Source organism: Typopeltis vanoorti, chromosome 17, assembly GCF_054136105.1.
Source record: "Typopeltis vanoorti isolate ZY-2024b chromosome 17, IOZ_Tvanoo_1.0, whole genome shotgun sequence".
NCBI lineage: Eukaryota > Metazoa > Arthropoda > Arachnida > Uropygi > Thelyphonidae > Typopeltis > Typopeltis vanoorti.
Genome location: NC_143565.1, coordinates 42,699,118 through 42,724,714, shown reverse-complemented (window position 1 = coordinate 42,724,714; position 25,597 = coordinate 42,699,118). Strand labels below are relative to the sequence as shown.

Here is a 25,597-nt window from a genome sequence, read left to right as displayed (position 1 = left end):
GCTCTATATTGTTGGGAAGGAGGTGATGCGACCATTGACAAGTGTATTTACCTGTGCATGTGTGGGATTTCTGTATAGGGTGAAGGTCAGAGATCCATTTGGTTGTCTTGTAACCAGGATGTCTAGGAAGGGCTGTTGTCTAGAAAGACTGTTGCTACTTTCTATTTTTGTTTTGAACTGGATGTACAAATGTGATAAGAAAGTGTGCAAGGTGTCCAAGGCCATGTGGCTAAACTGCAAACACACCATCCACATAGTGTAGCTAAATAGTGGGTTTAAGAGGAGAAGAATTAAGGGCATTATTTTCAAATGTTTCCATGAAAAAGTTAGCTGGGGTGGGTTGTGGGGAAGCCCATGGCCGTTTCCTTTATTTGGTTGTAAAATTTTCTTTACCAAACAAAACAGCTTGAGTTCATGGTGAACTGAAACAGAGCTGAGATATCAAAGAGGAGGAGACATCAAAACTGACTTAGGTCAGTGCTGAGGGGAGTATGAGATCTTGTATACTGAACTTAAAATGGGCAGTTTTATTTTTTTTATTTTTTTTTTTTATGTGACAAGGTATTGCCAGTAGTTTGAGAAAGTACTAAATGTTTGGCTAGTTTGTAGGTGGGCGAGTCAATACCATCTACAATTGGGTGTAGTGGCACATCCTCTTTATGGATTTTTGAAAGTCCATAAATATGGAGAGGTTTAGAATTTTAAGGTTTTAGTTTGTTAGTGGCCAGGAAGTAACATTTTTTAGGAGTCTATGGACGGTTGTGATCTGTGTGCAGGTGGAGTCTTAATTTAGTTGGTGGTAAGTCACTGGTCTTTAAGAAGGTGGTCATTTTTTAATTATAATATGTATAATTTAAAAAGACAGTAGTACTGCCCTCATCTGCTTTCCAGATTATTATTTTTTTGTTATTTCTGAGATGTAGAAGAGTTTTAAATTGTCTGTTAGGAAAGTTGCTTGAAGGAGGTTTAGCCTGTGATAACACATTTACTATGTCAAGACTAATATTGTTGGCCTCACTAGTTGGAAGGCTGTAGATTCCATTCTCAATTTGGATTGTGAAATTTTGGTCAGGACATGTCTGGGCACGATGACAAAGTTTTGGCAATGACTAAGTGCGTTGATGGCATTAAATTAAAATATTTTAGTTATTATCTACTGTATGTTGTAAATTTCCTGAAACAATATGATGCAAAGAGACCGAGTGCAAGGTACTGTTTAAGGATAGTCTAAGGGACTGAAGATCTGGATGTAGAAAAGGGGTTGCTTAAAGTAGAAACTGGATGTGGAGGATGAGCAAATATTAAAAATTTGATGTAAGGGATAATATTGGGAATCTGACTTGAGGACTGTACATGTACTGCTCTGCATAGGAGGACACCTAAGTTTTCTGTTTCCTATGGGAAGAAAACAATTTACATGGCTTGTCAATTGAAGATGAATCAGGTTTCACATGATTGTAACAAAAATATTGCTGACTACACGGCCATTCTTTATGAGAAAAGTTTAAGCAGAATATGTTCAAAAAAAAAAATTAATAATGATGTAATTTTTTTCATGTAGTACTATCATATCCTGTACACCCCTTGAGGGTACATGGCAGGAATTTGATGATGATGAATATTTTCAAATAACCTGATAATTTCTATGAATTTATTATTATTTTAAAAATCTCACTAACTTACTTGTTAGAAAACTTTTGATATTGCTTTCTTCTTTTCGTTGACAGTTTCTTTAAATTCTCAAGTCCACCATAGAGTTTTGATTTTTCTATCCTTACAGAAAATCTCATCTCTTTGGCCAAATGGTTAAATTTTTTCTTCAGGGCCTGCTAGTGAATCCCTAAGCTTTGGTTCCTGTTTTCAAATGCTCATTTTTTCTAGAATAACAACATTTGTGTATTTCAGTCTACAGTTCACCTCTGAAAGCTGCTTGACTGATTCTCTTTAAAACTTTCTTACACACTTTTCTTTTCAACATGATGTCCAATTTTATCCTACTCAAAACTAAATTATCACTTCCTATTTCAAATCCTCTGTAGGTTCTTTTGTCCTCAACTAGCATGAAGGCATCAATAATATTATGGCTAATGAGACTTATTTCCTGTGCCTTTTCTCCATGTTAATTTGTATGCATTTTTATTTTGGAACATGGTATTAATAATGATTATTTCATGTTCTGAACAGAAATCTAGTAGATTTCATTATAATTAGCTTTGCTCTTTTCTCCAAATTTTTGCAGTAATCATTTTCTACTTTGCTGTTTAAATCTGCAACCAGGACTCTAGTGAAAAATATCTTTTGCTGCATAATGCCTCTGAAAAACTATAAAAAAAAACAACTTTACATGAGTCACAAGGATTACTTTGCTCATAGAAAACTAGTGGACCTATCATATGATGGAAGGCATCTAGAAGAATCTTCTATAAGTTGCTTCTAAATGCCAAGAGTATAAGAGTATGAAGAAATAGTGACTGTTGGAAACAGTATGGAACCACTTAAGACTTGCCAAGTGTATGCATTTTACTCTTAATGAAAGTTAGAAGAAACAGGTTGAGCCCATTTATCATTTCCCATTTCCTGTATTTCTGATGAAGTGATCATTTTCTTTTACAAAAAAAAAAGTAGACAGAGTTGCTGGACAGGAATTCTTTAAAAAAGAGTGAAGAAGACAATATTGAGGGTTTAATTCGATCATACTCTGCTGTAATAACTACGGAAGATGATAAACAGAAATGAAAGTGAGAATGAACAAACATATTACCTCAACCACAAATACTAAAACTTTTTAAACTCTCAAATTATTTGAGAAGGATCAATTTAATGGAAACAAGAACAAATATGAAGAAAGCCATTCAGACCGCTGTTGTACTTCAAAAGAAACTTTAGAAGAATGTGATGAATAAAATTGCTTCACTCCTCAAGAAAATTGAATATTCTCAGTCAGTTCGGCTATGCTTTGTCTGAGGACAGGATTTAATTTTTACATGGCTTTGTATTATGTCGGTATGTTAACATATGCAGAGACAATACACATTGTATTATGTATGTTAACACCATTACATTCAGAAAATATACTGTGTCTGTGTGCAGTAGGATTTTGCTGCTAGCAGAGAATACATTCACAAAATAATCCAGTAATGAGCATATATGTGATGCACAAATAAGAGAATCTATGGGAAAAACATGAGGGAGGGAAGGAGTAAAAGTTTGGAAATTGCCCCACATATTTCCATACAATTTATTTATGTACTGTCTATTTACCTATCTTATAAAATTAATTCTAAAAAAGTTATGTTAAAAACAATTCTAGCTCCTAACATTTCAAATGATCAGAATGAAAGAACAGAATTATGCACATTACACTATATCCCTACAACAGTATTTTTAAGTAGTAAATTTTTTTAAATTTATTTTTACATCTTACCCTGATTTTATTGTTTACTGTCACTTCTTCAGAATCTTCTTCAAGTTCTTTCATTGGATAAACATTGATACCATTATTATTTAAATCTTGTTTTATCTGCAGTAAAAGAAAAAAATATACTGAAAATTATATATTATAATGCTGCTTCAATGCTTCTAGTTTTTATGAAGAAATGACTTAAGATGAAAAAAAAAAAATAATAATGCATTTAAACCATTTAAACTACTTGATTAAAAAGATCATAATATAGATAAAGGAAAGGATCACTGTTAAGAGAATAAGTTAGACAATTGGAAGAAAAATCCACATAGCCTATAAGGCATGTCTAGAACTAACTGGCATTTCTGATAATATTCAATCCTCATAATAAGCTCCATTAGAAGTTTACTTGGATAAAGATCATAAAAATGACTGCTGTGCGAGATTTAGTTGACTAAACTGTATTTTGTATTGGATGAAATTTCTCGGATAATAAAGCCTCTTCCACCCCCCAACTTAGATGGCACCTAATTAGGACTTTAGTCTGTGTTGCACGCTACAATTGCTCATACCAGTCCCACTGGATTGCAGTTGTCTCCCTACTGTAACAAACTGTGTGCTCTGAAGATGCTGGATAGAATACCAGTGAAATATTAGCAATTAAGTCAATAAATAGTTATTTTCTTATTAATCTGTGTTTGCATCTATATCGTTAAAATCCAATCAACAAATAAAGCCTCTTTTTTTAGCAAGGGAGAAAGGTAACCTATTATAAATCAGATAACGGAATAACCTCAAGCAATTTGTTAAACTTGCGTTATATTAAACAAGAATATAATTTCTTGGTAAGTTTAATATAAATTATAACCAAGTGAAAAAAACACAATCTCTTGTTCACACTGTACTGATTAAATTGTGTGGGTTTGATTTTATATAAGGAAAAGGAGGACAGAGGATATACCATGTTGACGTAATTAGTTCTATCTAGATACAGAAATATAAAGGTAAGATTTGTTAAATAATGTGTGTGTGTATATAAGTATAATATGATTTGAATCACAGAAAGAAAGGAAAGGGTATAAGTGTGTCTTGTAGGAGATCTAAATAACAAGATAAATGATTCTCAGAACTACAGTAATGTTTTAGAAAAAAATTTAGAGAAATATGCAAAACAGCTTTTTCTCTAAATTTAACAGTATATTATAACAATGTACATTCTAATTACCACTAATGTGGTAATAGAATGTACATTGTGTTATTTAGTGTTATTATAGTTATATAGTGTTATTTAGTAATTACCGTTACTAAATAACATTATATCACAAAAAGAATCCTCTGGAACATGGATATGATAATTGGAACTAGATGAGCTAGTCCGAGTATCACAAATACCCTTGTCCTACTAGGATGGCTATGAGAAACAGTGTCTCTAATATACCTAGAATGGTGCAATAAATAGGAAAAAATATAAGTAAACATTTGGCATATGATTGGAAAGAGATGATCAACACTAAGTAATACGAAAGTAGCTAAAAGAATATTATGGCTATTTGTAGTTATTACTTTGAAAAATTAAAAAATGAGTTAGCCAGTGATAGAACTGATAAAAAAATAAATAAAAAAAATCACAAGAAGAATACAGATAAGAACATATTTTCAGTAAGCCCCCCCCCCCCAACTCCATTGGCAATCTGAAATGCGAAAGTCAGCTACCTGGTGATGATATTTCACCCCTGAAGTGCTTAAATACACTAAGCTACACTCCACATAATTCAGAGGTATTGGTCAGAAAGCTGAACGAAGATGATGGGACTAGAGTTTTTTTTTATATTATTATTACTATTCAGGACATCCATGGCAGGAGTTATCTAATCCCATCTGTTTCAGTTTAGCTATTAGCTTTTCGTGTGGCAGTTTATGTGACTTCTGCATTAATATAACATTAGTATCCTCCTGGTCTAGCCCCACTGCGACGACTACAGTAAAGTTTGGTTCATTGTAGGATACTAAGACAACTGAAGTGAAATCAACAGCTTCTACATACAAGCCTAGTCGTGAAAAGATATATGAAGCTGATAACCAAGTGAAAAAAACTTGCTACAAGTTTCTTGCAAATTTTAATAACATACGAGTACATAACTATTAGTTTCTTAAGGAACCTAATGGTTCTGGTTTTTTATATTCACATAATTTGAGTTTGCATATCTGCTTTTCATGTTGGTTTGTGTTACAACTACAAAAGGCTGTATCTCAGAAATGAGGTTTTTCAGTTATGGGAAATTAATTAATTCTGAGGTGTAGATATGCTTTTAAATTTATGACAAGCATGTGGAATGATCCTGCATGTAGCATAAAGAGGAAGGATGGACATTTTACCAGTACTGAAAAACTCTGTGTCCACATCCTGTAATTAACATCACACCACCTGGTGAACTTCCTCATTCTTAGTGAAATGCCCTCCAGAAAGGTGTTTCTTGGGAAGGGGGGGGGAAACAAATGGAAGTGTGAAGGCACTAAGTCTGGGCTGTAGGGAGAATGTGGCAGTTTCCCAACTATTATAGCGCAACCATTCACAAGCGGTGTGAGGAGCATTGCCACTCACCAAAATCATGTCACTTGTTAGGAGTTCTGGTCATTTGAGTCAAATATTGGCTTTCAGTCTGTCCAACATGGCACAGTAAAGTTCTGCATTGATTGTTCCTTCCTTTGGCAAGAAGTCCATTAACAGAACACTGTAGCCGTGACTTTTTGGACAGTGGAAAAAGTTTTTGAATTTTTTGCACACAAGAGATTATGGATGTTTCCAGGTTATGGAGTCTTGTTTGCTCTCCAAGGTAAAGTGATGAACTCATGTTTAATTCCTGTGACTAGGCAAGTGAGAAAATCCTTGGCTTTGTTACTGTATTGCAATAGATTTTTCAGACACATCCCCATGCATGTTGCCTTGTGCTCCTCTGACAACTGTTGGGGTACCTGGCAGAAGCACACCTTTCAAAAGACAAGCAATCAGCATGAACAATTTTGTAAACAGTGGATTTACTCAAGTTCATCACTTGTGCAATTTCATTCATCAGTCTTCAAGAATGATGTCCTTAATGAGTGAAATGTCTTCTCACTTGATCAATGAAGGCCTGTCAACCCAATGTCAATCTTCAATGTAACCATGGCCTGCTTCAAATTCATTGCACACAAACACACCTACTTCTCTGACATCACTTTTTGCCATTTGCAATAACTAGTTCATAGTGAATGTCATTTTGTGACATCCACTATGAACTAGTCTATCTGTCCACTGTTTCCCTTTTACCATTATTAAGAGAAAAAAAAAGTGTTTACCTTACTTTTCAGAAACCCCCCCCCCCCCACATATGAATTTTCTGTGCAACTTACAAATGTGATGAATTACAAAACAAAAGCTTCAAATATTTATTAAAAAAAAAACTTACTCTCTGCTTAAAGGATGACCTTTCTTCAACTGTAAGTGTATCAGCTTTGGAAATTATGGGAACTATGTTAACACACTTGTCCAATCTTCTCATAAATTCAATGTCTAAAGGTGTTAACCTGACAATAAAATATCAAACTAATTATATCAGAACAATAAGTAGAAACAAATATTTAATACACTAATGAAATTGGATTATAATTTTATTAGTGCATCAAAATTTGCAAATGGAAAAAAGTTTCCTTATCACTTTTTTTTAATTTTTAAGTAAGGAGGCCAGAAATTCTATTCTTGTTTAATCCTTTACCTAAGTGTAAGCAAACAAAGTTTGTGTGTGAAGTATCTTCATGACTACTTATATAAAGAGGCTAATGACTTTGCAGGTAACCTAACCTAGTCATGAAGATACTTCACACACAAAATTTGTTTGCTTACACTTAGATAAAAGATTAAACAAGAATAGAATTTCTTGGGATCTTTAATTTATAACTAAGTGAAAAAAAAACTTTCAATTTAAGTAATTATTTTAATTAGTTTACTATATCAAATAATGACTGTACCTAATTTATTCTCAATATCTATTTTAGTGCTATCACCTGTGTGTTAAGGCTTAATTGCTGGGGAAAACTCACAAAAGTTTAATGGAGTGAAACACATTTCATCTCAGTTACAGAGACATCATCAGGGAGTACAAAATGAGACTTGTAACACATACAAAAGGCAGCACAAAACTAATTGAAACACATGGATGAAAAACTAGAATCCTAACCAGGTGGAGCGCCTTCTATGGACACCTGTCGGAGGTCTGGGATACAAACTGGGATCTCGAGGTATTAGTGTCCATATTTCGGGAAGTTTTATGCAACCATATTTAAATTAGGTTGGATTTTTAAGAGCAGACGTAGATTCTAAAAACAGTCATTCCCTTCTAAATTTACTGTGATGGAGCATGATTGTCTTTTTCCAACTGATTCTATGAGCTCTATCTAAAATATGGTCTGTAAGACAGATTGACTATAGTCATGACTGCAGATGTATTTCTTATGTTCTTCCATTCAGATGGTAGCTGATCTTACTGTCTGTCCACAGTAGGTCAACTTGCAGGAACAAGGAAACTATATACACACACTTAGAACTGAGAGGGGAAGAGAGAGAGTTTGTCTTTAAGGAGTGGATAAGAGTAGCTAGTTTTAAATGCGAGGCTTGAAACTGGTGCAAAGATTATACTTCTTTAAGATTCCATCAGAAAAATTAAATCCAGAATCTTGAAGAAATAAAATCTTTGCACCAGTTTCAAACTCCACTTAACAGTATTTACCCTCAGCCGCTCCATTAAAGACAAACTTGCTCCCCTTTCAGTTCCAGATGTATATATATAGTTTGTTATTCCGACTAGAATACAGTACTCCTTTGTAATGACAAGGAAGAACTAGGACGAATCCTTGATAAAGGACTTCAACTTAATCTTACCAAGACAAAGATTATGTCTCAAAGGAAATATAGACAGGGAAGCTCCTGAGAAACTAGCGTACATTAATTGAGAAGAATTGCTGTCAAGAAGACATCAGAAGAAAATCAGGAATGGCTAAAACAACAGCCAGGCTTGTCTAAAATTTAAAAGGATTGATCTATCTCCATGGGAATGAAGTTGTTTTTCCAACAGCAATGTATGAATGTGAAATTGGAACCTAATCAAGTCCATAAGAAAAAGGAAAGCTGCTTTTGAGATGTGGTGTTGCAGAATGCTGTTGATAATATCGTATACTAAAAAGCGAACAAATGAATGGATACTAGAAAGGATCAGTAGAACTTTAAGGCTCCTTAAGGATATAGAAGAACTTTGGACACATTAAAATGATGACTTCTCAAAACAGTAATAGAAGGTAAAAATTCCTGGGAAAAGAGTGGTAGGTAAATGAGATGAATGGTGTTTGGGAGACTTGAGGCCTCCAGATCATTTGATGAGGACCAGTGTGGCACATCACTGAAGAATGGAGTGACCATATGCCATCTGATGATGTCCAATGAATCAATGGACGGATATAGTAGACTTAAGCAGTAATTTTAAGTTTCTAACATACTTGCATCACAGATACATGCATTTCTGTAGAGCAAGGATTTTTTTTTTTTTTTCTTTTAATGGTGGTAGCATTATAATAAGAGTTTAATGGAGTGAAACAGTAATAGGAAACAATTAAAAAATTAGGCATACTTTTCCATTCAAGAAGCTATTTTACACCCACACAGCTACTACCCCATACACAATCCCAAAATCCTTTATTTGCACCCCAATTGTGTGAACATTTGGGGTAGTGCAGATAAATCCAGAGGAGGGCAATTCAGCTCATAGATCATCCTAGAGCACAGACACAGTGTTTTGGCTCTATGTCCCTTTTATAGGTACTTCCATGGTCACTGCTCCACTGAATTGGTAAACATTATTCCTCCACTTGCTGTCAGGCCTGTTAAAACTAGAGCAGCAGCTGTCCAACATCCTTTTACAGTGAAAAACTCATTGAACCTACTTCTCCTCTTCATTTATTCCATCTACTTCTGTCCTCTGGAACAGCCTTCCCCCATGATGTGTTTCCCAACAATTTTAACCTACAGCTCTTTAAGAAGAATGTCAATAGGTTTCATCTTTCTCAACCCTTATCTGCACTTCACACAAGATGCTGATGTGCTATAGGTTCTTGTACCTCTCGTGTGGGGGATAAATACATAAAATAAAGTCACTGGGCAAGATAAGGAAAAAATTTTCCTTGTCCTGCACGATGGCTTTTCTGACTTCTTTATGTACTCTCTTATATTCTTCTATCCCTGGGTCTCTTCATTTCTCCAATCAGATCTCATGTGGAATCTGTTATCCATGTGTCTCTTGATCATGTTGGACACGGATACTTCTTGGCTATATTCTATATTACATCCTTGACTCCTTTCCAGATCATTTCAGGCGAGTTCTTCTCACTAGTCTCCAAAACAACATCCAACGTATTGATGTTTCTTCTGTAAACTCACTAAAGATTACTCTGACATCCAGTCTAGTGGGAAGGGCCTGACTTGGAAGGTTTCTGAGTCAGTCTTACTTTGGCTCTTACTACTGCATGCCACTTTCAATTTCTTACAGCACTACTAATCACTTTGGAGATTAAGTTTGAACACTAATGGATGATAAAACTACTACATGATCTACCTTTCTCAAACTGCAGTCTGTTATGGGACACATGGTTTTCCTGGTGGGCTGTGAGAGAATTTTAGAGTAAATAAATAAATTTCTGTAATCTTCATTTGTAAATTTTCTGATACAGTTCAGAATACAATATTAAAAATCCTATTAAAAAGTCAGTCATTGTGTTGCCTCTGTATTGAAAAATGCATGGGTTGCCTTGCTATTGGTAAATCTATTAATATATCTTATACTTTTTTAACATAAACTAAATTCCTTGAATAAACAATTAAATACTTTAGAAGTGTCTGGTATAATTTAAGATATATTCCATTCCTATCTTAATTTTCTTCTGATTTAATTTTCCATTGAAGAATATTAAAGGTTGTGTATGCTATCACACTACTCCACAATTCTGCACTTAGTGTGGCATGTGAAGGCTATCTACTGGTGGTGAAAATATGACCTATCGGTAAAGGTTGGGTACTGAGGCTATTGTGCAGCTGAGTTATATGATTTGTCCAAATGGGCCGTGGTCAGAAAAGTTTGCAAAACACTGATCTAAAGATGCCATGAAATGATATTCTTGATTTAATCCTTTATCCAAGTGTAAGCCAACAAAGATTGCACATGAAGTAACTTCCCAACACTGGGCAACTTGTAACTAGAGGCTAATAACTTCACATCACTTGCCTTAGTATCCCATAATGCAAAGCACATATCCTTATGGACATGTATAATGCTATGCATTAAGGGAAGGGTCACTACCCAAACTGGTTTCAACCTTTATTGAGGTCTCATCAGTGGGAGCCAGACCCAGAAGTGATACCAAGGTTGAAGTAATGCAGAAGTCATATTTCCACATGTAGCCAAAAGGTGCCAAACCTTATTACTGAATACTCTGGGTTATAGATAGATGTTGAAAGTTTTTCCCCTTGGTTATACTATCAGTTAAAGATGCACTTCTGGGTCTGACTCCCACTGATGAGAATTCAATAAAGGTTGAAACCAGACTGAGTAGTGATCCATAATGCACAGCATTATACATGTTGTGAAGTTACTTCATGCACAAACTTTGTTTGCTTACACTTGGATAAAGGATTAAACCAAGAATATAATTTCTTGGCATCTTTAATATGTAGCATAACCAAGTGGAAAAACTTTCAAACTGAGCTAGAGGATAAAACCACTCAGCAAAATTATATATCTTGGCTTCTTTAATTTATATAAAACTACATCAAAAAATATTCCTGTTCTTTATAGCTGGCTGGCTGGAGAACTTTCAGTCATTTTTTACTAGTTCTGGCAGACAGATATTGGTTTAATGATAGCAGCATTCCAAGTCTGGCATAATATCTAAAATAAGGAATATCTAGTGGATAGTTTCCTGAGAGATGGGAATTGCTGGAGACCTAGATATTCTAATTCATGTTATTTTATTCACGATCTGGTCAACTGGTCCTATTAGTTAAATTAAGAAATATTGTTCTCCTTTTGAAATAGAAGTTGTATGGATCAAATGTGGGCTGCCCATAGAAATTTTTAGGGAATCATTACTGTTAGGATTAGAAAGCTGATAAATTTGACACAGCTTCTTAAAATGTTCATCTGTACTAGTTTTGTTATGATGTAAAGAGCAATGCCTTTTCAGTTAATTCTGAAATGTATCCACATAATCAAAAAGGTCTGGTTCCCTATAATTGCTGAATTTGATATGTAACTTTTATTTATTTTTTTTGATACTGGAATCATGTATCCTGTTTCACCCTTTAAAGCCATGCTTCTGACCAGATAAAAGGAACTTTTTTCCAGTATGTGGAAAAGATGAGGGATCTGAGTGTTTTGATCGATAGATAAATGAATTTCCTTATTAGAAGAAGTAATAAGGAAATGATAGTTGTGCTGAACCAGACACTAACTAAAGCCACATATGAATTTCTATGCACATTTGGTCATTTGTTTGATAAGAAAATGTCAGAGACAGAGATTTCGTAATAAAAAATCATTCTTTATGATTTTGTAATGTTGAGTATGTGGACAAGTTAAGGGGATGTTGCTATTGAAGATAGGGAAAAAAGAGGTGATATGATGGAGATGTGCAAGATCTGATAGGAGACACTAGGTAATAGGGAACCTCATAGGTAATGGGAGGTTACCCTGAAACTAGTCATGTGAGTAAAGAAATGAAAAGGAGATCTGTTTGCATGGTGAATGAGGGTGATGAATGCTCCAACACTGGATGTTTTCAAGACTAGATATGATGTGATGTGCATTGATCTGTGAGCATGTTTGGCATCCACAACAAGTCTTATGAGTGACAGAATAATAGAAATAAACAAAACGTGTGGATGAATTAAAAATTGATACCAGCCCACCATCTAAATTGGAGATAATAAAAAAAAAAGCTATTAAAGAAATGAAAAATGGGAAAGAGCAAGACACAAATGGTATCACTGCAGAGGTTCTGAAATCTGACACCACAACAATCACAGATATGCTGTACCCACTATTCCAAGGTATCTGGGAAAAAGAGACATTCCCCAGGGATTAGAATAGAGGAATAATAGTAAAAATACCACAGAAAGGAGAGTTAGGAAACTGTAATAATTCTCCTATCATGCCAAAACCCAGGATGAAATGTTAGATAACAGAAAGGATCACGGCTAGGGCATCCCCCGTAAGCGACGCGCAGTTCTGTCGCCCGAGGACTGTGAGAAGTAGGCTAGGGCTACTGAACCAAGGATGGGTTCAGCTAAAGAAGCGAGTCCAACAGAAAGAGAGTGTGTAAAGTAAGAATCGGGTCGCTGAATGGGAAGAGTAGGGAGATAGTGGACATGATGAGAAGAAGGAAGCTGAAGATCTTGTGCTTGCAAGAGACAAGGTGGAAAGGCAATAAAGCAAAGGAGCTGGCGGAGGGATATAAACTGTTTTATAGCGGTGTGGATGAGAAGGGAAGAAACGGAGTTGGAATTATCATCGATAAGGAGCTAAAGAGTCTATGAGGTGTGCCGGAAGATTGATCGGATTATGAACGTTAAGCTTGAGATGGGAGGAAGTGTGGCTACGCCCCGCAAGTAGGTTGTGATGATGAGGAGAAAGAGACATTCTGGAGAGAACTTGACCAAGTAGTAATGGGAATCCCTGATGGTGAGAGAGTGATCGTCGGAGCAGATCTGAATGGGCATGTAGGAAGGCAACGAAGTGGTGAAGAAAGGGTAAATGGAGGTTGGAGTAGTGGTGAAAGAAATGAAGAAGGTAAAAAAATCATAGAATATGCTGTGGCCTTCGATCTGGCTATAGCTAACACGTGGTTCAAGAAGAGAGTTGGGCATCTGATAACCTATAAGAGCGGGGATAGAATGAGTCAGATTGACTATATTATATGCAGTAGGAAACATCTGAAGGAGGTGAAAAACTGTAAAGTGATTAATGGAGAAAGTGTAGCAGCACAGGTTGGTTGTGGTAGACTGTGATATAAAAGGGAAAAAGAAGAATAAACGGAAGTGGTGGGTACAGAGGAGAATAAAGTGGTGGAAATTGGAAGAGGAAGGACCAAGGAATAAGTTTAAAGAAGAAGTATTGAAAGAAATGAAGTTACCAGAGGATGTGGAAGAATGGTGGGACATTAATAGTCAGAATATTAGAAAAATTGGAGAAGAGGTGCTTGGTATAACATCAGGAAAGGGACCACCTGAGGATAAGGAGGCATGGTGGTGGAATGAGGAGGTGCAGTTGGAGATCAAGGAAAAGAAGAGGCAAAGAAAAAATGGGACATGACTGGAACTAGAGCCGACAAGGAGGCATATAGATTAGCAAAGAAAAATGCAAAGAGAGCTGTGGCAAGGGCGAAAGCGAGGGCAGTTGATGAGGTTTATGAAGAAAAACATGGAGAGAAACAGTGGCGAAGCTCAGTTGTTGAGAATAGCGAAAGCCAGAGATAAGGCCTCGAAAGACATAACATCAATCAAGCAGATAAAGGATGCCTCAGGAATAGTATTACAAGATGAGGACAAAATCAGAGGAAGATGGAAAGAATATTTCCGAAAACTACTAAATGAGGAGAATCCAAGAGAGAGGTGCGAGGATGGAGAGGTAAATGAGAGACCGGTGCAAGACATAAGTAGAGAGGAAGTGGTTTGGGTACTGAGAAAAATGAAGAATGGAAAGGCTGTGGGAGCAGACCAGATACCTGGGGAAGTATGGAAAAGTTTGGGCAGTGAGGGCGTGGATATGTTATGGGATCTGATGTGTAAAATAGCCCAACAGGAAAAGACACCAGAGGAATGGAGGAAAAGTATTCTCGTCACAATCTACAAAGGAAGAGGAGATGTTCAAGACTGTGGCAACTATAGAGGAATCAAGCTGATGTCACACACATTAAAAATATGGGAAAGAGTAATTGAAGCAAGGTTACGGCAGGAAACGAAAATTGGTGAGGAGCAGTTTGGATTTATGCCAGGAAGAGGGACAACGGATGCAATATTTGCACCCAAGGCGATTGCTGGAGAAATATAGAGAGATGCAAGTGGATCTGCACATGGTGTTTATAGATCTGGAAAAGGCATACGACAGAGTGGCCAGGCAGGAGGTATGGAGGAAGAAGGGGGTGTCGGAGAAGTACACGAGGTTGGTGAAGGAGATGTATGAGGGAACAGAAACTCAGGTCAGGTCTAGTGTCGGCATGACAGAAGGGTTCCCTATTGTCGTAGGGCTACACCAAGGGTCAGCTCTGAGCCCCTACCTCTTTGACCTGGTTATGGATGTCAAGAAGGAGGCACCATGGAGCATGCTGTTTGCCGATGACATTGTTCTATGCGAATCATCCCGAGAAGCTTGAAAATACCCTGGAGTGCAAAAAGGCATTGGAGGAGAGCGGCATGAGAATTAACCGGGTGAAGACTGAATATATGTCAACGGGGAGTGACGAGGATATCATCATACGACTCCAGGGTGAAAGGCTAATTTCAGGGAAGAAATTCAAGTACCTTGGGTCGGTTGTCGAGAGGAATGGTGACCTGGATGAGGAAATACAGCACCGAATAACGTGCGGTTGGATGAATTGGAGGAAGATGAGCGGGGTCCTGTGTGACAAGAGAGTGAGTTGTAAGAGGAAAGGAAAGCTCTATAAGATGGTGGTGAGGCCGGCGATGCTCCATGGTGCAGAGACATGGCCTATAATCAAGGCACAGGAGAGGAAGATGGAGGTAATGGAGATGCAGATGTTGAGATGGATGAGCTATGTGATAAAGGACAGGATAAGGAATGACTACATCAGAGGGACGGTTAAGGTGGGACCAATTGGCAAGAAGATACAAGAAAGTAGGCTGAGGTGGTTTGGACATGTTGAGAGGAAGGGTGAGGAGTATGTTGGTAAATGAGTGGAGTATATGGAGTTGGAGGGAAGGAGGAAAAGAGGCAGGCCCAAGCTCAGGTGGAGGGATAAGATGACAGAGGATCTTAGGGAGAAAGGATGGAGTCCGAAGGATGCCCTGGATCGGAGAACTTGGAAGAGGAAGGTTAAAGATTGGTGCGCCGACCCCTTTAACATGGGATAAGGCAGAGTGAAAGAAGAAGAAGAAGAATTGGAGAGGCATAAACCTGCTATGTGTGATTAGCAAAATTATTCTTTCAAGAATCTTTAATAAGAATAGGACTAACCACCTTATACTCAATATGTTAGGGTTAAATGTAGAAAAAAAAAAAAAAACTCAACGACGCAAGGTAAAAGAGGAGGGATGGAATAAGAAGAAATAAGAATCTTGAATATTTTAGATAAGGGCATGAGAAGAGAGCAGTCTGGTTTTAGGTCAAATAGATCATGTATAGACCACATTAACACCTTAAGAATAATAATTGAACAGTTGGGTGAATTTAACTCTCTTGAGACATAAGACTGAATGATTAATGCACGTAAACACAAGAAAGATATTTAATTAACCAAATATATCGGTCTGGAAATAGCAGACCATCTTCAGTAGTATTATAAGAACAGTTTTAAAAATAGAACACGCCGCATGATGTTATATCACTAAGTATTAAGTATAAAACGGAACATTTTGAAGTAGAGACATGATTGGAAAAAAAAAAAAAAAATTAATGAGTAATCTTGATTGGACTTTCCCAGATTTTTGATATAGATATACAGTCATTACGATTCAGGTTGGGACGATGGAGTAAGGCCTCCACGCTTTCCTTGAACAAACGTTCAAACCTATAACGGGATCTATGTAAGAGGCGAGTCCTGGACCAAAAGATGCTGTGGTCAGTTTCAATCCCGTGTTGAGCCAATCCAGACTTTTCAGGTTTGTTGTGAAGAATGGAGGATTGATGTTCTTGGATTCTTTTTTCAAGAGAACGTCCAGTCTGTCCAAAATAGGAAAGATCACAGTTGCAAGGAATTTGATAAACTCCAGGAAGAGATAAAGCTGAGCGTTTGTCTTTAGAAGGAAAATGAGAAGACAATTTGTTAATAGGTGAATACGTAGTTGTTAAATCATATTTCTTTAAAATTTTTGCGATAGGTTCTGAAATTCCGGAGATATAAGGAATAGGCACTCGACGTATTGAAACTTTGTTGTTTTGTGGAGGATTATAAGAATTGAGAAGATGTTGAGTACTTTTTTTTAGAAAAGCCATTGAGTTTCATGTGTTGTTGGATAGTAGAAAGTTCTTTCTCTAGATAATCAAAAGTAGAACAATTAGTTTTGGCTCTTCTGATGTGGCATTTTATAATTCCTGTTTTTTGACAAGGATGATGGGCTGATTCTTTAAGAATATAACGACCTGTGAACGTTGGTTTCCTGTATACTGTAGTTGTAAGAATATTTGAAGGTGACCGGATGAGGAGAACATCTAAAAAAGATAACTGGTTGTTTTCTTCTATTTCCATAGTAAACTTTATATGATGATGCAAGGAATTAATACTGTTTAAAATTAATACAATTTTAAAATGTTCTAGATTTTATGGCCTTCCAAAAATCCATAAGATTGACTATCCTCTTCTCCCAATAGTAGATTGTATTGATTCTCCTACTTACCGTATAGCCAAATATCTAGCTAAATTATTGAAATCTTACATTGGCAACTCTAATTCTTCTTTTAAAAAACTCCTCAGATTTCTTAGAAAAATTAAAAAATGTCTCATTACAACCTACAGATCTTATGGTTAGCTTTGATATAGAATCTTTATATACCAATGTACCTCTCAAGGAAACTTTAAAATTACTTGCTGACATCTTTCCTCAAGACATTATAAAACTATTTGATTTCATAATACATTCTTGATATTTCGTACGTCAAAATAAATTTTACAGCCAAGTAGAAGGAACGGCCATGGAAAGTCCTCTTTCTCCTGCTTTAGCCAACTTTTATTTGGAACATTTAGAAAAAGTCCTCTTCTCATCTATTTTCCCTCAACCATCCTTTTGGGTAAGATATATAGATGACATCTTTACTATTTGGCCTCACAGCAAAAACTATTTACCTTCTTTTTTAAACAGTATTAATTCCTTGCATCATCGTATAAAGTTTACTATGGAAATAGAAGAAAACAACTGGTTATCTTTTTTAGACGTTCGCCTCATCTGGTCACCTTCAAATATTCTTACAACTACAGTATACAGGAAACCAACGTTCACAGGTCATTATATTCTTAAAGAATCAGCCCATTATCCTTGTCAAAAAACAGGAATTATAAAATGCCTTATCAGAAGAGCCAAAACTAATTGTTCTACTTTTGATTATCTACAGAAAGAACTTTCTACTGTCCAACAACACATGAAACTCAATGGCTTTTCTAAAAAAAAGTACTCAACGTCTTCTCAATTCTTATAATCCTCCACAAAACAACAAAGTTTCAATACGTCGAGTGCCTATTCCTTATATCTCCGGTATTTCAGAACCTATCGCAAGAATTTTAAAGAAATATGATTTAACAACTATGTATTCACCTGTTAACGAATTGTCTTCTCCTTTTCCTTCTCCTAAAGACAAACACTCAACTTTATCTCTTCCTGGAGTTTATCAAATTCCTTGCAACTGTGATCTTTCCTATTTTGGACAGACTGGACGTTCTCTTGAAAAAAGAATCCAAGAACATCAATCCTCCATTCTTCACAACAAACCTGAAAAGTCTGGATTGGCTCAACACGGGATTGAAACTGATCACAGCATCTTTTGGTCCAGGACTCGCCTCTTACATAGATCCCGTTATAGGTTCGAACATTTGTTCAAGGAAAGAGTGGAGGCCTTACTCCATCGTCCCAACCTGAATCGTAATGACTGTATATCTATATCAAAAATCTGGGAAAGTCTAATCAAGATTACTCATTAATTTATTTTTTTTTTTCCAATCGTGTCTCTACTTCAAAATGTTCCGTTTTATACTTAATACTTAGTGATATAACATCACGCGGCGTGTTCTATTTTTAACGATCTATTGTTAGTATTCTAGCTTGTATTTTTTAGAACTGTTCTTGTAATACCACTGAAGATGGTATGCTATTTCCAAACCGAAATATTTGGTTAATTAAATATCTTTCTTGTGTTTACGTGCATTTATCATTAACTCTCTTTATATTTGCTGTTTGTGGGTTATGTGTGTGGAATGCACTTCAAAACGAAAGGAATGCCATAGAAGATAATAAACCTCATAAAGGAAGAATAAAACAAATTCCAATACTAGTTGCTGCATGATGGATATTTGTCACCACCATTTCACAAACTGTATCTGGAGTGCAACAGGGATGTCTACTATCTCCCTTATTATTTATACTGGTGCTAGATCAAGTTCTAGAACAGAGAGCAATGAAACATGCCAAAGGAATATCATGGAAAATAAATAAAACTTTGAGTGATCTAGATTATGCAGATGATGTATGTCTAATTGCTCAAAGACATACAGATATCCAAAACAAAACTAACCACATGACAAGAAGAATCATTGAAAGTTGGTTTAAAAATAAATTAAAAAAAAACAATAACAAAAGAAATGAGAATCAATGTGAACAACAAGGCATCAAGTACAACTGAAAATGTAAAAATCAAAACTGTTTCATATTATTATTCGTGACACTTCCAAGGAGTCCGTAGACTTATCGCAGGAGGACACCCACTGTACAACTTTCTGTCTTCACTACTACACCGAACCTCTACTACCAATCATCTACATCAGTGCCATCTACTGCTCACAACCACCACAACTAGTATTTTTTGTCTGTAAATTGCATGTGCTAACTGTTTCACATATCTCAACAGTATTTTATCTGCAGATGGCAGGGCAACTAGAGATGTTGATATAAGGATTCAAAAGACAAGAAGTGCATATGCTAAACTGAGTAGAGTATGGAAAATAAAAAATTTTCATACAGATACAAAATTAAAAATATTTAATGCGTGTATTAAATAAGTTCTTTTATATGGATATGAAATGTAGCTGGTTTCAAAGGAAATACAAAAAAAACTATAAACATTCATACTGATGTCTGCAGAGCATACTTCGAATTTGGTGGCACAAAATATTACTAATGAAGACCTCTGGTAAAGAACAAATCAACCAAAAGTCAACCTCAAAATCAGAAAACAAAATTTTAGATGGATTGAACATACACTCAGGAAATATCATGCATCCCTGGAATGCAATCCACAAGAAAAGAGAAACTATCCTAAGAAGGAGATTGACTTTATAGAATGTGAGAAGAGTTTTGCTGAGCTAAAATCAATAGTAAGGATAAGGAACTGATGGGAAGCATTTACAGTCTCTTGATGTTCCTAATGGAATCTGGGAAAATAATGGAAACTATTAACAGTGGAAACCCATGTTTCCACTGTTAATATTAAGTTTACAGGTTTTTCATCATGTAAACTCAAGAAAATTGACTGTAGAACCCACACTATTTCAGACAATAACATATTGTGTAGGAGATCACAAGATGGTGACATGTCAGACATCTGTTCATCGGATGTCACTTAAATTAGTGACAGTATTAGGAAGACTATTTCTGACTGGCTAGGAGTGGAGATTGAACTGTTCCCTCAGTCTCCAAAAGTTAGATAAGACTAAATCACCTTTGTCTACTTCTTAGAAGGAAATAAAAGACGTTAGATGATGACTGTTTTTTTTATCTTTTAAAACTAGTAATATTTATGATAGATCTCCAAAGACTATTAAAACCATTTTACAAAATAAAACTAAGAATCTCTTAATCATCTTAAAAGGATGTTGGAAGTTTTTTCACTTGGTTATACTATAAATTAAAGATACCAAGAAATTATATACTTAGTTTAATCCTTTATCCAAGTGTAAGCAAACAAAGTTTGTACCTAAAGTACTTTCAGGACTAGGGCAACTTGTATAAAGAAGCTAAGACTTCACATCACTTGTCTTAGTATCCCATAATGCAAAGCACATGCGAAGGATCACTACCCATGGGTAGTGACCCCATAATGCATAGCATTATACATGTCCACAAGGAGATGTCCTTTGCATTATGGGATACTAAAACAAATGATGTGAAGTCTTAGCTTCTTTATACCGTAGTCCTGAAAATACCGCTACCGTAGTCCTGAAAATACTTCAGGTACAAACTGTTTGCTTACACTTGGATAAAGGATTCTTCTTCATGTAGCTTCCTCAGTGAGCGGGTGCAGCACCATGTCCTTCCAGTTCTCTCTCTGTTGGTGGCTTTCCTTTTTGTTTCTGCATAGCCATGATCTTATATCTTCAAGCCATGTCCTTCGTGTTTTGCCTCTTGATCCTTTTCCCATAATTTTTCCTTCTAAAACTGTTAGTATTCTCTGTCCTGCTGAACCTCACAGTACATGTCCCACCAATCTCATCTTTCTCTGGATCATTTCCTGTAATAAAGATCTGTGTTCTAATTCTCTTTAGGACATCTTTATTTGTCACATGTTCTGTCCATGAGATTTTCAGAGCTCTCCTATAGAACCACATTTCAAAGGTCATTATCTGTTATCTTACTCTCTTCTTGAATATCCAAATCTCACTTCCATATGTGAAAACTGCCACACTCATGTTCATATCATTCTTTTCTTTGTCTTGATACCCACAGAACTTTTGAGCAGATCTTTATTTTTCCAGAAGACATCTTTAGCTATGGCTGTTCTTATTTTTATTTCTTTATCTTGCTTTCCATCTGCAGTAAAGTAGGTGCCTAAATATTTGTATTCTGTTGTATGTTCAATTTTCATATTGTTTATGAATATTTTTGGTTCGGATCTGTTTTTTTTTGAGATTTTCATAAATTTGGTCTTTTTTGCATTTATATCTAATCCAAATTCTTTACCTTCTTCAATTAGTAGCTGCAGTAATTTGATTAATTTGTTTCTGTTTTCTGCTATTAGAATGCTATCATCAGCATATCTAAGATTGTTGTATTTTATACAATTAATACTAATTCCTACTTTTTGTTTTTCAATCATCTTTTTCATCAGTCTCCCTATAGATATTAAATAGATTTGGTGAAAGGATAGAACCTTGTCTAACTCCTCTTTTTATTTTCGCTACCGAAGCCTCCTCGGAGTTAAACAGCTACATTTTCTGTTTGGTGTAAATCATTTTTATAATCTTAAGTACATGATCTTCTGTCTAATTTATCTAATATATTGAACATTTTATTATGTTTTACCTGGTCAAAGGCCTTCTGAAAGCCTATGAAGCATATGTAAATGTTCCCATTTCTTTCAAGTGATCTTTCTATTAGTAATTTTAGTTCCAGGATAGCATTAATGGTTCCCTTTCCTCTTCTGAAGCCTTTCTGTTGTTCACTCAATTCACCAATTAAGGCTCTTTGAATTTCTTTGTTAACAATGGTTAAAATAATTTTAGATGCATGGGATATTAGGCTCACAGTTCTGTAATCTTCACAATTTTGTGCATTATTTTTCTTTGGAATTGGTATGCAGATAGATAGATGTAAAAACTTCATGCAATTTTATTGTTTAATAGATCTGAATGGATTCCACTAAATAGTTATTATTTCCACTCAAAGCTTTCAGCAGCTCAGCGAGGATATTATCGCACCCAGGGGATTTATTATTAGGAAGATTCTTAATTACATGTTCTATTTCCTTTCTTGTCAGTAGAGTGGTATCTGTTGTTACGTTTAACTTAATGTGTCATGAATCATCTATCATGTTACCATAGAGATCTGATAAGTACTCCACCCATCTTCAATTTATCTTTTCCTTATCAATGATCATGTTTCCATCTTTGTTCTTGATGTTATTAGACTGTGTACATTTTGCTTTTCCATTAAATTCTTTCACTTTCAGGAATGCTTCTCTGGTTTTGTTCCAATTTTGTAATTCTTCTATCTCGGTGCACTGCCTATTTATGCAGTTTTCTTTCAATCTTCTGCATAACTGTTTGATTCTTTTATCCAAAGAAAAATAATGCACAAAATTGTGAAGATTACAGAACTGTGAGCCTAATATCCCATGCATCTAAAATTATTTTAACCATTGTTAACAAAGAAATTCAAAGAGCCTTAATTGGTGAATTGAGTGAACAACAGAAAGGCTTCAGAAGAGTTTTGCAATGTTTTATATCTTAATCTTTTTTCTTCATTTGCTCCTCTTGTATTATCCATGCTTCTTTCTTCTTGTTTATTGATGTGATTTTTAGCAGATGTTATGATAGCTGCTTGTAGTCTATTCCACTGAGGGGGTTCATTTTCATTTTGCAACTGTGCAAACAGCAATTCTGAAACATTTTCATTAAATTTTGATTTTACCATTGCATTTTGTACCCTTTGCAGATCCCATTTTAGGGGTTGACTTCTTTTAATTTTTATTGTTTTCTATATTTATCTAAAGGATTAAGGATAAGGCCAAGTATATAATTTCTTGGTATCTTTAATTTATCATCTTAAAAGGATAATTCCAAATGGACCTGCTTAGGATTCACACAAACATCTTATATAAATTCTGATGACCTTCCTAGGTTTAAAAAACTCAGTTAACTCATAATTATCAACTCATTCTATGATTAAAGGAAATCTCCAAAAAGGAGGCATATTGGTACATAAATCAAATCAAACAAGCAATGTACTGAAAGAGACCTTGAGTTTAAAAAAAAATAAGCAAACAATATTCCTTCTGGATTACTGAATTATTCCAACACTACTGATGCCCCAGACAATGGGCTTGAACATATTATTCACTAAGTTCTTACTGTTCATATTAATAAATGCTATAGTTACTTGAATGTTTTTGTCTCACTTTAATTTTGGCAGTACATACTATGTAACAATAGTAAGAACATAATTTTTCCAACTTACGAATGGCCTGTAGGTGGAATAAAATATAGACAACAGTGAACCCTTGTATCAGGAATATGTTTCTTCCTGGTGACACTTTGTTCCTCACTTAAATATTTTTCATATTGTTCATTTATAAACTCCAAAATAGGCAGCCAACTGGGGAGAAAAATGAAGCTTATTTTTCTAAAGTGTAATTTTATGTTTAAATATAAAATAAAATAAAAATAACTGCTTCAAATCAAAACATTAAGTGAAAAACAATAGCAATTATAATGAAGGTTTATTGATAACAGTAATATTTTCATTTTATTACAGTACAAATACTATTATTTTGTGTGATTTTCCTTTTTATCATTTTACTGAAGTTTTGCTGATTGTATATTGGTATACAGCAGTAGATAGATTAGTACCCCCCCACACTTCTTTTTCTTTCAGCAGCATGAATTATTCTTGGAATGGACTAAAGTTTTGAATAGTTTCTGGTGGAAATTTGTACCATTCTTCTTGAAGAAGATCTTAAAGTTGTTTTAAAGATTTAATTCTAATGAAGCTGACCAGAATGGTTCAATAATGTTCAAATTCACCTTCATGTTCTTAAAACCACGATTGTACAGCCCAAGCTGTGTGAATGGTAGCACTGTCATCTTGAAATACTGCATTGTTGTTTGGAATAATGTTTGGATCATGGGATGTACTTGATTACCCAAAATGTTGAAATACTCTCTTGCAATAATTCTTCCATGAAGAGTAATTAAGACTAACGGAATACCACGATATTGCTTTCCAGACCATCACAGAACTGCACCTGAACTTTACTGTTGGAACCACGCATTATGGATTGTAAGCTTCCTTGAGTGTACTCCCAAATGTAAATTCTTCCTGATATAGGAAACAGCATCTGAACATCCTTTTCAGTAATCAGAGGTTTCACAATTGCAGCTCTGCCATGAATATTGGATTTATGAAGCTCACTGACTCTTTTGTGGAAACAGGTTCTTCAAAGATGAGGATGGGGCACTAGTGGGTCAAGCACTACGGAAGTGTTTTGAAGAGCTCCTGATTCAGATAAGTTTTACTAGGAATAATTAAGTATATATGCGTAATTGTTTAAGTAAGAGCGGCTGTAAACATTGTACGCTACCGATATTATTAGTATGGGTTTTTTTTTTCTTGCTTAAACTAAATACGAAATAGTTAATATTAGACCTAGTAACCTGCAGAGAAAAAAAAAAAAAAATGGCGGCGGCATTGTCATTCCATGATTTTAATTTGGATTTCAGTCGTTTCGTTAAGTGTGAGGTCTGTTATATGTATTCCTTCGATTACATAAATGATTTGTGGATGTTTAGTGCGGATGGAAGAAGGGTGTGTGCGAAATGTGACCTGAACGAGGAATTGATGAATGCGAATATGAAGTTCATGACAGAAAGTGCTAGTACAGATTGTGTCGCGAGTGCACGTTTGAAAGAGAAGGATGGTGAGAAAGACAGGTGAAAAAATGTTAAAAAATCAGGAAAAAAGAAAAAGAGCGATTTGACAACTGTAACGGATGTTAAAAGGGACAAAAGTGAGGCGGAAAGAAACGAAATTGAGAGAACGAATGAAAGTAGAAATGGCGTGATGCAGAAATCGCAAATAAAAAAAATCTAAAGAATGAATGATTGCGAAAAAAGAATGACTGATGGCAAAAGTTGGATGCATGTTGGAACGAAAGTACTGAACCAAAGAAAGATGAATGACAGTAAAAGTGAGAAGAATGATAGCGAAAGTTGGACGCATGTTAGTCCGAAAGTACGGAAACAAAGAAAGATATGCGAGAGTGAAAGTGAGAAGAATGATAGTGAAAGTTGGACGCATGTTAGTCCGAAAGTACGGAAACAAAGAAAGATATGCGAGAGTGAAAGTGAGAAGAATGATAGTGAAAGTTGGATGTATGTTGGACCGAAAGTACAGAAACAAAGAAGGATGAATGAGAGGGAAAGTGAGAAGAGGGTGTCGAGAGTTAGAAAGATTTAATGATAGAGAGAATGTGTCACGATGTTCGGAAGGTGAATTGGATTGGATGAAGCAAGAAATGAAATGGATGCGGAATGAAATTAAGAGAATTCAGGTCAAAACTATTAAAATAAATCATGATGGCATGAAAGAGTTAACAAAAGATGAGCGAGTGGCGTTGTATGGCGACTCCATTATTAAAGGTGTGCTAGAGGATAAAATGCACAAGGTATGTTTTCCAGGCAGTAAAACGAGTAGAGTGATTGAGGCATTGAATATGAGGCGGGAACGAGCAAAAGAGTTAATTG

General features: G+C 35.4%; 1 protein-coding gene across 5 annotated transcripts in view; it reads right to left on the bottom strand.

Annotated features, from left to right (window-relative positions):
* LOC150097323 (septin-9-like) overlaps nt 1-25,597 on the bottom strand; it is a 248,179-nt gene that overhangs the window by 20,542 nt on the left and 202,040 nt on the right. For all 5 annotated transcript variants that reach the window (XM_090407753.1, XM_090407757.1, XM_090407755.1 and 2 more), the window contains 3 exons: nt 23,313-23,450; nt 6,850-6,967; nt 3,425-3,520 (listed from right to left, as the gene is read on the bottom strand). In XM_090407753.1, coding sequence (XP_090263879.1) covers nt 3,425-3,520; nt 6,850-6,967; nt 23,313-23,450 — 352 coding nt within the window. The remainder of the gene's footprint in view (nt 1-3,424; nt 3,521-6,849; nt 6,968-23,312; nt 23,451-25,597) is intronic.